This window comes from Euphorbia lathyris, chromosome 1, assembly GCF_963576675.1.
Source record: "Euphorbia lathyris chromosome 1, ddEupLath1.1, whole genome shotgun sequence".
In the NCBI taxonomy this organism is placed as follows: domain Eukaryota; kingdom Viridiplantae; phylum Streptophyta; class Magnoliopsida; order Malpighiales; family Euphorbiaceae; genus Euphorbia; species Euphorbia lathyris.
Genome location: NC_088910.1, coordinates 59,205,885 through 59,219,906, shown reverse-complemented (window position 1 = coordinate 59,219,906; position 14,022 = coordinate 59,205,885). Strand labels below are relative to the sequence as shown.

The window sequence follows — 14,022 nt, the reverse complement described above, 5'->3', positions numbered from 1 at the left end:
GTAGGTAAATACCAGCCGCTGACCGAAGATGATCTAAACTCAGTAACCATCGCTGACTCAGAACCAGCTACTGAGTCATTCACGAAAAGGATGACCAAAAGTAAGAGTGAACCTAAGATTACTTTTACTGACCCATCTACTTCTGCAGAGATTGTTGAAACAGGAACAGCACAAGACATGAATCTACCCAAAGAAATAAGGATTCCAAGAGGGCACTCCGAAAGTGCAATCCTTGATTCTGCTGGGAATACCCTGATGATGAGGAATCAACTCAGGAAGTACCTCAGCAATGTTGCTTTCGTCTCAGTACAAGAACCGAAGAATTTCGCTGAAGCTGAGTACGATGAATTCTGGATGAACGCAATGCAAGAGGAGCTCGATCAATTTCGAAGAAATGATGTATGGGAGTTAGTGCCTCATCCAAAGAGTCAAAAGACCATCGGAACAAGATGGGTCTTCAGGAACAAGATGGACAAACAAGGAAACGTAGTCAGGAACAAAGCAAGGCTTGTAGCTCAGGGCTACAGTCAGCAAGAAGGTATAGACTACGGTGAGACCTTTGCCCCAGTGGCGAGGCTAGAGGCAATTAGAATATTATGTGCATATGCATCTTACATGAATTTTAAATTATTCCAAATGGATGTCAAAAGTGCATTTCTTAATGGAGTTATAAACGAGGAGGTTTATGTAAATCAACCTCCAGGTTTTGAGGACCCTAAGTTCCCAAACCATGTTTACAAACTCAAAAAGGCTCTGTACGGCCTCAAACAAGCACCATGTGCTTGGTATGAGAGGCTGACCAGTTTCCTGCTGACTAGAAATTACATCAGGGGCAAAGCTGATACAACCTTATTCATTAAGAAAAAGGGTAAAGATACCCTGCTGGCCCAAATTTATGTTGATGATATAATATTTGGTGCAACTAACGAATCAATGTGCAAGGAGTTTAGCAAACAAATGCAGACTGAGTTTGAAATGTCTATGATGGGAGAACTCAACTTCTTCCTCGGTCTTCAAATTAAACAAGGAAAGAATGGCATCTTCATCAGTCAAGCCAAATATGCCAAGGAGATCTTAAAGAAATATGACTTGGAAAATTGCAAGCCAATATCCACTCCTATGGGCACTGACACTGTCCTCTGCGCTGATGAGAATGGTAAGTCAGTAGACAGCAAGTTGTATCGAGGTATGATAGGCTCTCTACTTTACTTAACAGCCAGTAGACCGGACATTCAGTTTTCAGTATGCTACTGTGCTAGATATCAATCTAACCCTAAGGAATCTCATTACATTGCTGTAAAAAGAATCCTTAGATATTTGCAAAGCTCAGTGAACGCAGGTTTGTGGTATCCAAATACTCATGATTTTACACTTATCGGATACACTGACGCTGACTATGGACGAGATAAGATGGAACGTAAAAGCACCTCTGGAGGATGCCACTTCTTAGGAAGCTGTCTTGTATCCTGGTTCAGCAAAAAGCAGGCGTCAGTAGCCTTGTCCACCACTGAAGCTGAGTACATTGCTGCTGGTCATTGTGTTGCTCAAGTCCTATGGATCAAGCAACAACTTGAAGATTATGGTGTTCAAACGAAGACAATTGAGGTCAAATATGACAACAAAAGTGCAATTGATCTGTCCAAGAACCCAATTCAACACAGCAGAATGAAGCATGTCAGCATCAGACATCACTTCATTAGAGACCATGTACTCAAGGGTGAGATCAAGCTGACCTTTGTCCCAACGGACGAACAGCTTGCGGATATCTTCACGAAGCCACTGGCTCGTGAGCAGTTCAGCATACTGAGAGAAGCAATTGGTATGTTTAATCCTCTTCAGTAAATTCCTGTGCTAAATGAATATGAATGCTGAGTGAATTACATACTGAATGATTTATTGTTTGCTGAGTTACTCATCGAAACTGTCTGAATATACAATAACTGAGTAAAACTTGCATACTGAGTAAATTACTTTAGAACTTGAACTTAAAATCATCCTTAAATACTGCACTGACCACTCAGAATATCAAACGCTTGACATTCTAAATACTGAGTGATTAATCCGTTAGCATAAATGCAAAGCACGCGTATAGCCTAGGATGATGTATTCGCCGTAATGTGTCATAAATGCTAGGATCATTGTCGGTACATGATCCCAAGGCAAAACTGACACATGGATTCGATTAAGATCCACACCGTTCATTTCGTCTATAAATTATGGGTATTTCCCCATCTTTTACTCTTTACGCTTAATCAATTCTTAAGGCAAAGAAATCACTTAGAACTTCTTTTCTCTCAAATTCCTCTAATTCCTCCATATTCGAAGAATGACTAAGTTGTCTTTCAACGTCTCCGGTGCCGGCCACCAAAAGTCCAGCTCCGATGAACCTTCACGAAACCCTTCTACACCAAGCAAGGGTAAAACTGGCCAAACATCTGGCCAAGGGAAAGCTGTTAAGATCAGGACCTACTCCAAGGTCTTCGACAATGTACGAGAATGGAAGGTAGAACCCTCCAGATGGGTTTCGGAGCACTTTGTACAGAACGAACAGCCATTTGCTGAGTGGATTTCCAAGAACGAATGGACTGGGCTGTTCTCGGTCAGGGATGAGACATATCCTGACCTAGTGAGGGAATTTTACCACAACCTCAAGGTTGCCAGTGACTCCGCCGACTACCTGAGCACTGAAGTAAAAGGGAAAACCATCTTCATCAACCCTCTGTACATAGAAAATCTCCTTCAGCTCAAAACTGAGGGAGTAAGGCTGAGGAAGTCAGGAGATCAGGACAAAACCGACTACGTCCATACCTTCTGTAAACCTGAGGGTCACTCAGGAGAGATCTCAGCATCTTCGATGGGACAACATCAGAAGATGGATCACTACCTGCTGAGCTACTTCATTTACCCAAAGATCAACTGCACTACATCAGCAACCAACTTTGAACAGTGCTTCATATGGCACATGCTGACATACACCCCCATCAACATGTCGGTTTTCTTAGTTGCTGGGTTCCTACGCAGCACGGGTACAATGAGGTTGGGATCAATCATCACCAGGATCCTCATCGACCACAAGATTGACCTCGAAGGTGAGGAATCTTTCAGAGGAACCGAAATCACAGCTGCCTCGCTGAGGGCACTTAAATTTGGACAGCCCTTGAAGAAAGGAAAAGCTGCTGCTGCTGCTGGCAAGCTGATCAGACTGAGGAGACTGTTGCTGAACCTAAGAAAGGGCGAAGAACTAAGGCCCCAGCTTCACGCAAGAGAAAGTCTGCTGAGACTCCCTCATCGAATGTTGAGTCTCCTGCTAAGAGACAGAGGTCAGCTGGAAAGTCAGCTGAAAAGAGAACCAGGCAAGATGAGCCTGAAACTGAGGAAGCTGCTGAGCTACCTCAGAAGAAGCAGAAGTCTTCAACACTGGCACCTCTCGACGTCATGCCAACAGATTTTACTGTACCGTGTGACTCTCATTTCACTCAATGCCAAGGTACTGATGCTGAGGAACCTGAGGTCCACTTAGATGACCACTTCATCTCCCAAGTTGAGGAAGAACTTGATGGAGATAATACTGAGAAGGAAGAAGAAGACGATAAAACCAGCGGTCAGGATGACGCTGAGGAGTCTGAAGAGTATGACAGCGAAATTGAAGCTGAGGACGCTAACACTGGGTTAGCTGGTGGAGCTGTGCAGACTGACACTGAGTTAGCTGTTGGGGTTGAGCAAGTTGATCAAGCTGACCAGACCCATACTGAGGAAAAGGAACCTACTCCTACTCACTCAGAAGAACCTGCTCATCATACCACTCCACCGCGTAGAAGGCGAAAGCTGGTTAAAGCCAGTGAGAAAATGGTCAGTGAACCCCCTGTGCAATCACCATCTATTCCTGAACTTGTCCTCTCCAAGACAACAAGGGATCCTTCTACCGTCCAATTAAAAATTTTCAAACGTCCCTCAACTTCCTCTACTACAACGCCGTTGGAAAAACAAGCCTCTGTTTCTTCTCAACAGGAACATGCCGAGCATACCACTTCCACCACTTCAACAAGTCAGGTTGAACCAAGCACTGTCCATGCTGTTTCCTCAAGCATGGTGCTGAATCCTCATCCTTCTGCCGTCAGCACAGACAGTGTTCGGGTTATGACTTCCATCACCAACCTCTCCGCTGACAAGTCTGATGTACATCGGGATGCCACTGAGTCCGGAAAAACGCTCATTAACTCAGTGCAAGCACTCATCCACGATCTTCAACATTCCGCTTCGCCTGCTGCTGGATCTTCAATTCCTGAGACAACTCAGCTCTCCCAGGTCACTCTACTTCTCAAAAAAGTCAAGGGACTCAAGGATCTGCTGAATGTAGTCTTGTCATTCCAAGCCCAGCAAGCTAAGCAGGATTCACTTGCCAAGTTGGCAAAGATACAGCTGTCAACAATTCAACATCTGAACTCTCTCCATCAGCAAGTTCAGAAGTTATCTGCTGTGAACACTGACTACGCCACTTCCTCAGAACTCAAGATGCTTTTTGCTCAGCTTCATACTGTGCAACTTAAGACAAATGAGCAAATGGTGTCCTATAGTCAGTGCTCAGTCGAGCAAATCGGTGAGGCCATCAGGCTACTTAACCTCAACAAACAAGAGATGGATACTGACGCGTTGAAACAGAATGAGTTGTTATCTCTCGCACAGCAATCCTTCAATCACATCCGTCATAATAATATCCAGCGTCATCATTATGACTCAGCTCTCTTGAAAACTTTCCACCAAGTCTTTGCTGGCCTCTCTGAAGCTCTCATCTGGCAAGCCAAAGCTCAAGCTTTCAGTGTAAATATGCTCAGTGCTGCTGATCTTCATATACCAGTAGAAGTATCAGCTGATGGAGTTGCCATTTTTGATGGCGTAAACGAAAGTGCTGACAAACTAAAAGAGCTTTCCCAAGAACTCTCTCGTGCTGTCTTAACCGATGCGTTCAAGCTCCCTGAAGTTGACAAAACGGGGGAGAAAGCGCAAGCTGCCAGAGCTCAGCATGAGCGACGTCAGTACGAGCGAAGTCAGTCACAGGGCAAGAAAAAGAAATAGATAGGCTAGGTCTTAACATTTGAAATCTATGTTGTTTATTTCTTTTGCCGTGTAACTGCTGACTTCTTTCAACTTATATATCATACTTACTTTTCCTATTCAAATACTGAGTTATGATATATGCTAATAAGTACTGAGTTATTATGTATCTTCATTTATATCAGCCTTGTTTAACACTTACAATATTTGACTAAAAGATATGCTGATAACATGTTTGACATGAACCCATACACTTATGAAATATTCTGATAAGAACTCATTGAACAACAAATTACTCAGCGCGCTCTATATGTCTAAAAACTTCCGCCTAACACTGAGTAAATAGAATATGTGATATAGCTGACATATATCTGAAAACTGACCTTAGACTTACTCATTTAAATCCTTAAATGTCTTAAGAAAAACTAAGTCAGTAGCTCAACCCTTACGGGGGAGTTTGCTTAATTATACTAGGTCAACTATCATGGGGGAGCTCATACTGAGTTCCTTGCTGAACAGTTTTGCCAACATCAAAATGGGGGAGTTTGTTGAAACACCTTTCTACATAATTTTGATTTGACAAAATTGTTAAAATACATATTCTAAACACACTAAGTTTAAATGCTTTGATTTATCCTACTAATGTGTTTGTTCAATGTTGAGTATAAATGTTATAAGTCATAAGGATTGGATGGCCCAAGCCCAATACGGAAGCCAAGGCCCAAGTCAAACAACTCAGTACACTCGGCCCGCGTATATCAAGACATTGCCGTTTTGTTCAAAACGCAACTCAGCAATCGGAAGGATCTAGAAGACCTTCGGGAACAACTTCAAGATGAAGCTGCTGAGTAGTCTCGACAAAGCGTACAAGACAGCAGCTGGCAAAGGAAAACTTCCAGACAAAGTGTTTCCTCTTTTGGCAAAGTTCAGACGACACAGTATGCTGTCCAGTTGACTTTACCATAAAAGGAGAGACCATCTGCTGTACTGACCGAGGACAGAAGATACACGATTGTGATTGGCCGAGAGCTCTGTGCAAGTCAGGATGACAACGACACATATCCATTTCCCTCCAACGGTTATTTCGAAATTCGAAATGACCGAATGACCAGACGTCTCTATAAATAGTGCCATCACAAGCTTCACAATATACAGAACTTGATCAAGCCATCACGCTGACCAAATCTCTACAAGTTCTGCAAGCAAGAAGCAAAGAAAAATTCTTACACTACATTTTCATATCTATGTAAAAGTCTAGAGTGATTGTAAATCGTCTAAAGTGTCTTAGCACATCTTTGTATTGGGACAGAAACACTTATCATTTCTAGAGATAGAAAGGAGAGGCTGAGTACTCGGTTTTAAGTACTCATTGGAGAGATTAGGATTGAGTAGAAGTATAGAGGAAGATACTCTTGTCATACTCAATTGCTGATATTGTAAAAGGTTTGAGGCTCTACCTTTAAAGAGCTCGGTAGAGGATTTGAAATCTCGGACGTGTTCCGGGGACAGGACGTAGGCTTAGAAGAAGCCGAACCTGGATAAATCTGCTGAGTGAAGTATTTCTAAACCTTTGACTCCTTATTTATATTGCTTGCTTAAACAATCAAAACTGACCAAGTCAAGAGGTCAAGTTGAGTTGTGCGCATTAAAACGTAAGAGCTCAGGAATAGACTCTAAGTGCTATCTCCTGACTCAAGCTAAGAAACTGACCTAGTCACCTGTTGACTAAGCCAGTATCTTGCTGTTTACTCAGCGCCGCTGTTCAAACCTTTTCTTTAGTAAAAGAAGTCTGCCTAAATTGCGAAAAAGTTTAAATAGTTCCTAACCCCCCCCTTGGAACTATATTTGCAACTAAATAAGGGACCAACATAGTGCACCTAGTTTTACACATAGTGAGTTGAGCTCTATAGAGAGGAGTGAAAGTTACTCTCTGGTGCCTTTTGTTAGGACCACGATGCCTAGCACATGCCATATGCAAAGTAATCAAGTCCTTCACTTGGTAAAATCCGAACTTATTCTCTTGTGTTTTGTTGAGATAAATGTGTTGGGGACTTTGTTGTGTATGTGGAGAGGGAAACTATCATATGGGGAGTCCACGAGGGGTGATCTTGTAGTGAAGAAGGTGAGCTTCATGGATTACTTATTGAAGGGGAATGGCTTCCCGGGAAGTATTGAGAAGATGGAAGAAATTTAGGACTTGTGGAATAGTGGCCAATTTAGTAAAGTGGCAAGTCTTGAGGTTCCGGGATTGTTAACCCAGGGTGAGGAGGGAGCATATACGAGTGTGCTTGAGCTCGCTATGAAGTGGTTTGACAAGCGTCGCCAAGATATACCATTCGATGCCGGTAGAGATTGGGAGACGAGTATCATGGGGAATGCGAGCCGGGATAAGAATCGAATTGAAATGTGGGGAAAAGTTAGTGTGGTGAAGATGGATCCCGATATATGTGAAATAGGCTTCGTGAATTCAGTTCGAACCATGCCTAGTTTCGATTTGAGAACTTGGGGTCCACTCAAATCCATCAAGCATTGTCCATACGTCGTGAGCAACTTGGGGCGAAGTTCCTTTCAAGAGAGAGTGAATGATGCGGAGCATTTCCGATAAGGACTAGGGGAAAATCACCGACTGCCCCGACGCTAGCGATACGGTTCGACGAAACGAGGGGAAAGCTGAAATTCTAGCTGACACGCCGTGTCAAATGGAACCAGAAAGTTTCTGAAGTTTTTCTTCAAGTTGACACGCCGTGTCAACTTGAATTTCAACAGTTTGCGAATTAGTCCATTTTCATGCCCAATTTCGTATTTGGTCCATACTTTTCTCCTTTTTGTCCAATTGAACAATGACCAACCTATCCTTATCCTTTATGCTTTACTACTTTTACCCGTAGCTTGTTTTAGTGAGGTTATTAATGTATTTTTCTTTATCTATTGGGAGGGGTATTTAAGCTCTTCATTTTCTTGTAAGACACAACTTTTATCAAATCAATATAATTTTCATTGTCTTCTTCACGAAGCTTTTGTTAAGGTTTTCACCTTCAACAATGAGGAATTCTTGTTTCCTACGGTTGTAGTCCGTAAAACCCGGGATTAACTCCTTCAAGTTTAGCTTGAGAAGAACCTCTTTGTTAGTTTAAGATTAAAACTAACACGTCCCGATACCGATCCGTATCCGTATCATTTATACATCAAACAATAGAAGTTCTAAAAGGTACATGATATATTTGCTGTGATAATATTCATTACTCTCTCCATTTCTGGACAATGTCATTTTAGGAAATACTCATATGAGAATTTTCCTTAATAGAAAATATATTTTCTAGAAGCTTGCAGGATTCGAAGGGTTACGACGTCCCATGTGACATTTCACATGGATCTGAAAACCCATGTATTATACGATATCACTTATATTTTAAAATATTTATTATTTCAATAAAAAATAAAGAAAAACTTTTAATAATTTTTTCCATATATATCTTCACATTCAAGGGTGATTACAATAAAATAAGATATTTTAATAGTAAAATAGTAAAATATTTTAATAAAATAACACTATTTTTTAGAATATTTTGATAACTTTCATAATTTATATACGAAAATCTTAAACGAAACGGAGTTTTTTTTTTTTTTTTCTTTTTCCTTTTAGAAACAGTATTTTCTTATTAGAACATACTAAAATTTTGAGTTTATACGGACCGCTTATCCAAAAATATGACGCCAGAAAGAAAGCATATTTGATACTCCGTTTATATGCAATAATTATAAAACGCCCCTCCATTGTACAAGAACACCCCCAACATACAGTGTACTCACTAACACCAAATAACTTCCTCCACCACAAACAAAATTACGCGTCTTTGCCAGCCTGGCTCATAAATACAATTAAAAATAAAAAGAAATAAAATATTTGCCTTGTAATGATATTATCTCCTTCCTTTACTCCTCACTCCACACTGCTAAACACTCGCTTCCGCCGCTCGCCATGTCGTCAAAATCCCGCCATTTCATCTTCAACATCTCACTTCTGCTCGCCGCCACCTTATCCAATGCATCTCCGTTCGAACCTCTACCTTTGTTCAGAGAGGCTCCGGCTTTCCGAAACGGCCGGGAATGTCACGCAAAATGGTCATCCCTTTCGAGTATCCACATTGCCATGACTCTGGACTCCAGTTATCTCCGCGGTTCTGTCGCCGGAATGTTATCCGTTCTTCAACACGCCTCTTGTCCAGAGAATATTGTTTTCCACTTCATCGCCACGCACCGCCGCGCCGAGCTCCGCCGCACTATCACAATGACTTTCCCGTACCTGAGCTTTCACCTCTACCATTTCGACTCCGGTTTAGTTAAAGGAATGATATCGTCGTCGATAAGGCGAGCGCTGGATCAACCGTTGAATTACGGAAGAATTTACCTGGCCGATCTGTTACCGGCGAATGTAGGCAGGATAATATACTTGGATTCTGATCTTATAGTGGTTGACGATGTTGCAAAATTGTGGAGCATCAATTTGGGGACAGATGTATTGGGTGCACCAGAGTACTGCCACGCCAACTTGACTAATTATTTCAATTCAAGATTCTGGTCGAACCCGGAGTATGCGGCGTCGTTTAGAGGGAGGAGAGCGTGCTATTTTAACACGGGGGTGATGGTGATCGATCTGGTCAAATGGAGAGAAGGGAAATATAGAGAGAAACTGGAATACTGGATGCGAATACAGAAGAAGTATAGAATCTATGAATTAGGATCTCTGCCGCCGTTTTTGCTAGTCTTCGGCGGGAATGTGAAAGGAGTGGAGCACAGATGGAATCAGCACGGACTCGGCGGCGATAATCTTCATGGATTGTGTAGAAATCTGCATCCTGGTCCAGCTAGTTTGCTCCATTGGAGTGGGAAAGGTAAACCTTGGCTTAGAATAGATTCAAAAAGACCTTGTCCTTTGGATTCATTATGGGCTCCGTACGATCTGTATCGGCATTCTTTACTCCTCTCCGATAGCTGAAGACGATGAGGGTAGGTGAGTATACTATATTCGATCTGAGTGAGTGAGTGAGAACAGGCGGAGGAAGGGAGATCCCGGCGTTTTGGTCGAAAAGGACAAAATAGGGTAAATATTTTCTGAAAAAGGTGGGAGTAGGTGGCTGCGATGCGATGATGATTATGGAATGGTTTTATCTGTGGGGCCCGGCGGTTTTATAAAAAGTTAAAAGTGAAAAAGGTGAAAAAGAAGGAAGGGGGTTGAGGTGGGTCACGGGAAGTTGTTCTTTTGTTGTGTGGATTATGTGGAAAGTGGGGTCTTTTTTATTTGTATATATTTAGAATCTAAACCCTGTTTAATATATTTACAACATTATTGGATTTTGCTTTTCCTTTTTATAGTATAATCTTCTACTGTATATATCTATATTTGTTGAATTAATGTTCTTGTCTTTCTTTCTAAAATTTGTATTCAATCATTGTCCCACTTCTTAAAAAAGATCAACCCATTTATTTGTATCTTTTCGTCTTAATTTCTATATTTATGTTATCATTTATGATATTCTTCTATAGTTGCAGAAACCCATACTGAATTTTGGTCATCGATTTAATACTTGGAAGCTACTCACCCAGGAATTGGTCATCCATTTTCCACACTTATTATTACACATTTTGAACTTATACGATCAAAAATTTGTTTCACTTGCCAAATTATAAGAAAAAGGCTCCTATTTCCTAACGGGCTGCACTAGCATATCTAATGACATTGTGCGGTCCCATGGCTGCGTGGCCTTTGTCTCCGTTCGTGCCACCAGATCAGGATGCTTGATCCTTTAGGCATGTTAGATAAGGGTGGTTGGTCCTTTGAGCTTGAACCCACACGCTAGAGTTTGGAAGGATCTTCGTGTGTAGAAGGTAAGATAAAGATTGCTTATGTGAACAATCATCCCATGAACTCTAAAGTTTCAATCAATATGAATCTCAAAAGGGAACTTATTGTTCTTTGGGTGAATGCATTGGTCATCAAGTTGCTAACGCGAAACTTTGGATACGTTGCTTTGTAGATTGGGTAATTGAACTATAGAAATCAATAACTGAATTTGACGTGATAGATTTAGGACATGGTTATTACTTAGTTAAGTTTGATAACAGACATGACAAAGATCATGTTATCATGGACGGTTCTAGCTTGCTCATGGTTATTATTTCATTGCTCCAACTTGGCCTGCCTCCTTCATCCATTCAAATGCTCTGATTGATTCAACTATAGTTTGGATTCATTTTCCCAATTTACCAATATTTTATTACAATGAGGATGTGTTACTTGTAATTTCTGCGCGGTTGGGAAAACCAAGTAGAGTGGACAAGAATATTGTCTTTGCTAACAAAGGAAAGTTCATTAGGGTTTATGTGGAGATTGATTTGCTTAAGCCTCTTATGGCTTAGTTAAGGGAGGAGCAACACAAGTCAAGTATGAAGGTAGCATGTAGCAAATCAATCAATAACAACATAATTTTCAAACTCTTCATTATTTTGTACAAGAAATAAAAAATTACATAAAAATACCATCCATCAATTTGAACCATTTGCTTTCTCATTATCAATATAAGTATGAACAATATGAACAAATAAAACACCCGAATGAGCTAGGATATGTATCCCCACTCATCATTGTCAATAATCTTCGCATTCATATAATGATGAAACAAAGTTCTAAACCTTATCCTATGCATTCTTGAGTTTCGTAAACTTTGGAATTGATCTCCTCTCCTCTACTAGGGAATATTTTTAGGATACTTCTGGAGTAATACTCCCGACAAATAAATTCATGACACATAGATATATAGTTTTTCTTTCCACCAATCGTGTTCATGTAATGAGATTGAAAAACGATTTTCATTGATCGGGTGTATTACTCCCAGAGTATTATAAAATTTCTCCTCTACTAGATACTCAACAAAAGCCATTACAAAAATATCGGGTAAGTTACATCCATAGTCGTTGAACTTTACTCATTTTCACAGTATGACTATTAAATTTCAAAACGTAACATAAAATCCACTTAACATTACATTTTCTAACATTATTTCCACCAAACTTCAATCAACGCATCAAAATGATCATTGACGATCTCAAAAAAAAAAAAATTTCAAGAATTGATGATGTTCTAAGAAACTTTAATTCTTCAAAATTTTCGTTGATTTCATTTATCTGTTGTTTGGTTAGGAGAGAGAAAATGAATTATTTAGAGAAAGAAAGCTACAGAAATTATGATTTTGGAAAATAAAAAAATATTGTTTCATGGTAAATGTCATTGTAAACAACTTTAATTCTTGAATATTTTCGTTTTGAGGTCATTAACGGTCATTTCGGTGCGTTAATTAAAATTTAGTGGTCATAATATTAGAAAGTGTAAAATTTAGTGAATTTTATGTTATGTTTTGAAGTTTAATGATCATATCGTAAAAATGATTAAAGTTCATTGGTCATAGGTGAAATTTACTCCAAAAATGTCACTTCACTAGTAAAAATATAGAAACAATAATTTTTTTAAAAATATAACAACTCCTAACAATAATAATATATTACCTCTTGGAATATTAAGGAAGACCTTCCATAAACTCCACATCAAGTGGAACCTTATAAGATTTTCCATAACGAGCCAAGCCTGAGTTTACTTAAGTTCGACTCGAAAGCTCACGAATAAGCTCGATTATTTTTTAATTACTATATATATATTTCATCAATCTTTATTTCAAAATAAAATAATTAAGGGTTAATTACAAAAAAAGTACTTTGTGGTTTGACCGATTTGTGATGTGGTACCTATGGTATTTTTTTTGCAAATATAACCTCGAGGTTGTCACCGTTAACAAAATCGCGAAAACGGCAGTAACACTGTTAAATCACAAAGGCAAATTCGGGAAAAAAATTGACGTTTTTTTTTTTACTTTTTTTTTGTTGACTTTACCTTTTCTTCTTGTTCTTGTTCTTCTTCGCTTTCACTATCCTTCTCCTTCCTTTCTTTTCTTCCTCATTTCTTTTTTTTTTAATTCTGAAATTCCAGATGTTGAACGTTTGGATTTTCCAGAGATTCATCACGTCTGGAAAATTCAGACATTCTTCACATCTAGAAACTCCAGAATTCTGTTGGATATTTCAGAATTAAAAAAAATAGAAGAAAAAAGAAAAAGAAAATAGGAAGAAGAAGAGAAGAGAGAAGGAAGAAGAAGAAGAAAAGAAAGGAGGAGAAGGAGGAGGAGGAATGTAAGAAGGAGGGAGAAAGAAAAGAAAGGAGAGAGAGAAAAAGTAAAAAAAAAGCAAAAATTCGTTTTTCCCAAAATGACCTTGTGCCACGTCAGCATCTTAATAGAATCCATCTTGTTGCCGCGATGATAACAACCTCGAGGTTGTGTTTGCAAAAAAAAAAAAAAAAATCCACATGTACCACATCGCAAATGTACTTTTTTTGTAAGGCTTAATACATCATTTGCCCCCTGAACTTGTCCAAAAAGCTTGATTGGCCCCCTGAACTTTCAAAGTGTCCCGATAGCCTCCTGAACTTGCATAAAATATTTAGTTAGCCCCCTGAACTTGCATTAAATGTAATCAATTGATCACTCGGTTGCAAAAAAATAAGTTAAATACGGAAGATATATTGCACGAGTCTTAAAAAAAGTAAAACGACCCAAATCGGAGTATACGGTGCTTAGAATAGAGAAGACAAGTTGTATAGTTGAGCAAGCAATAACTTCATTTTTAATCTATTTTTGAATTATGTAATAACATTCTAAGATGCGTAGAATACATCTTCCGTATTTAACTTACTTTTTTGCGACCGATTGATCAATTGATTACATTTTATGCAAGTTCAGGGGGCTAACTGAACATTTTATGTAAGTTCAGGGAGCTGTCAAGACCTTTTGAAAGTTCAGGGGGCCAATCAAGCTTTTTGGATAAGTTCAGGGGGCAAATGATGTATTAAGCCTTTTTGTAATT

General features: G+C 39.5%; 1 protein-coding gene across 1 annotated transcript; it reads left to right on the top strand.

The window, feature by feature from the left end:
• The first annotated feature begins 8,916 nt into the window (after window positions 1-8,916).
• On the top strand, window positions 8,917-10,542 carry LOC136234730 (probable galacturonosyltransferase-like 3). Its single transcript, XM_066024209.1, has one exon. The coding sequence runs from the start codon at window positions 9,032-9,034 to the stop codon at window positions 10,046-10,048; it is 1,017 nt and encodes a 338-aa protein (XP_065880281.1). The 5' UTR covers window positions 8,917-9,031; the 3' UTR covers window positions 10,049-10,542.
• The last annotated feature ends 3,480 nt before the right edge of the window (window positions 10,543-14,022 follow it).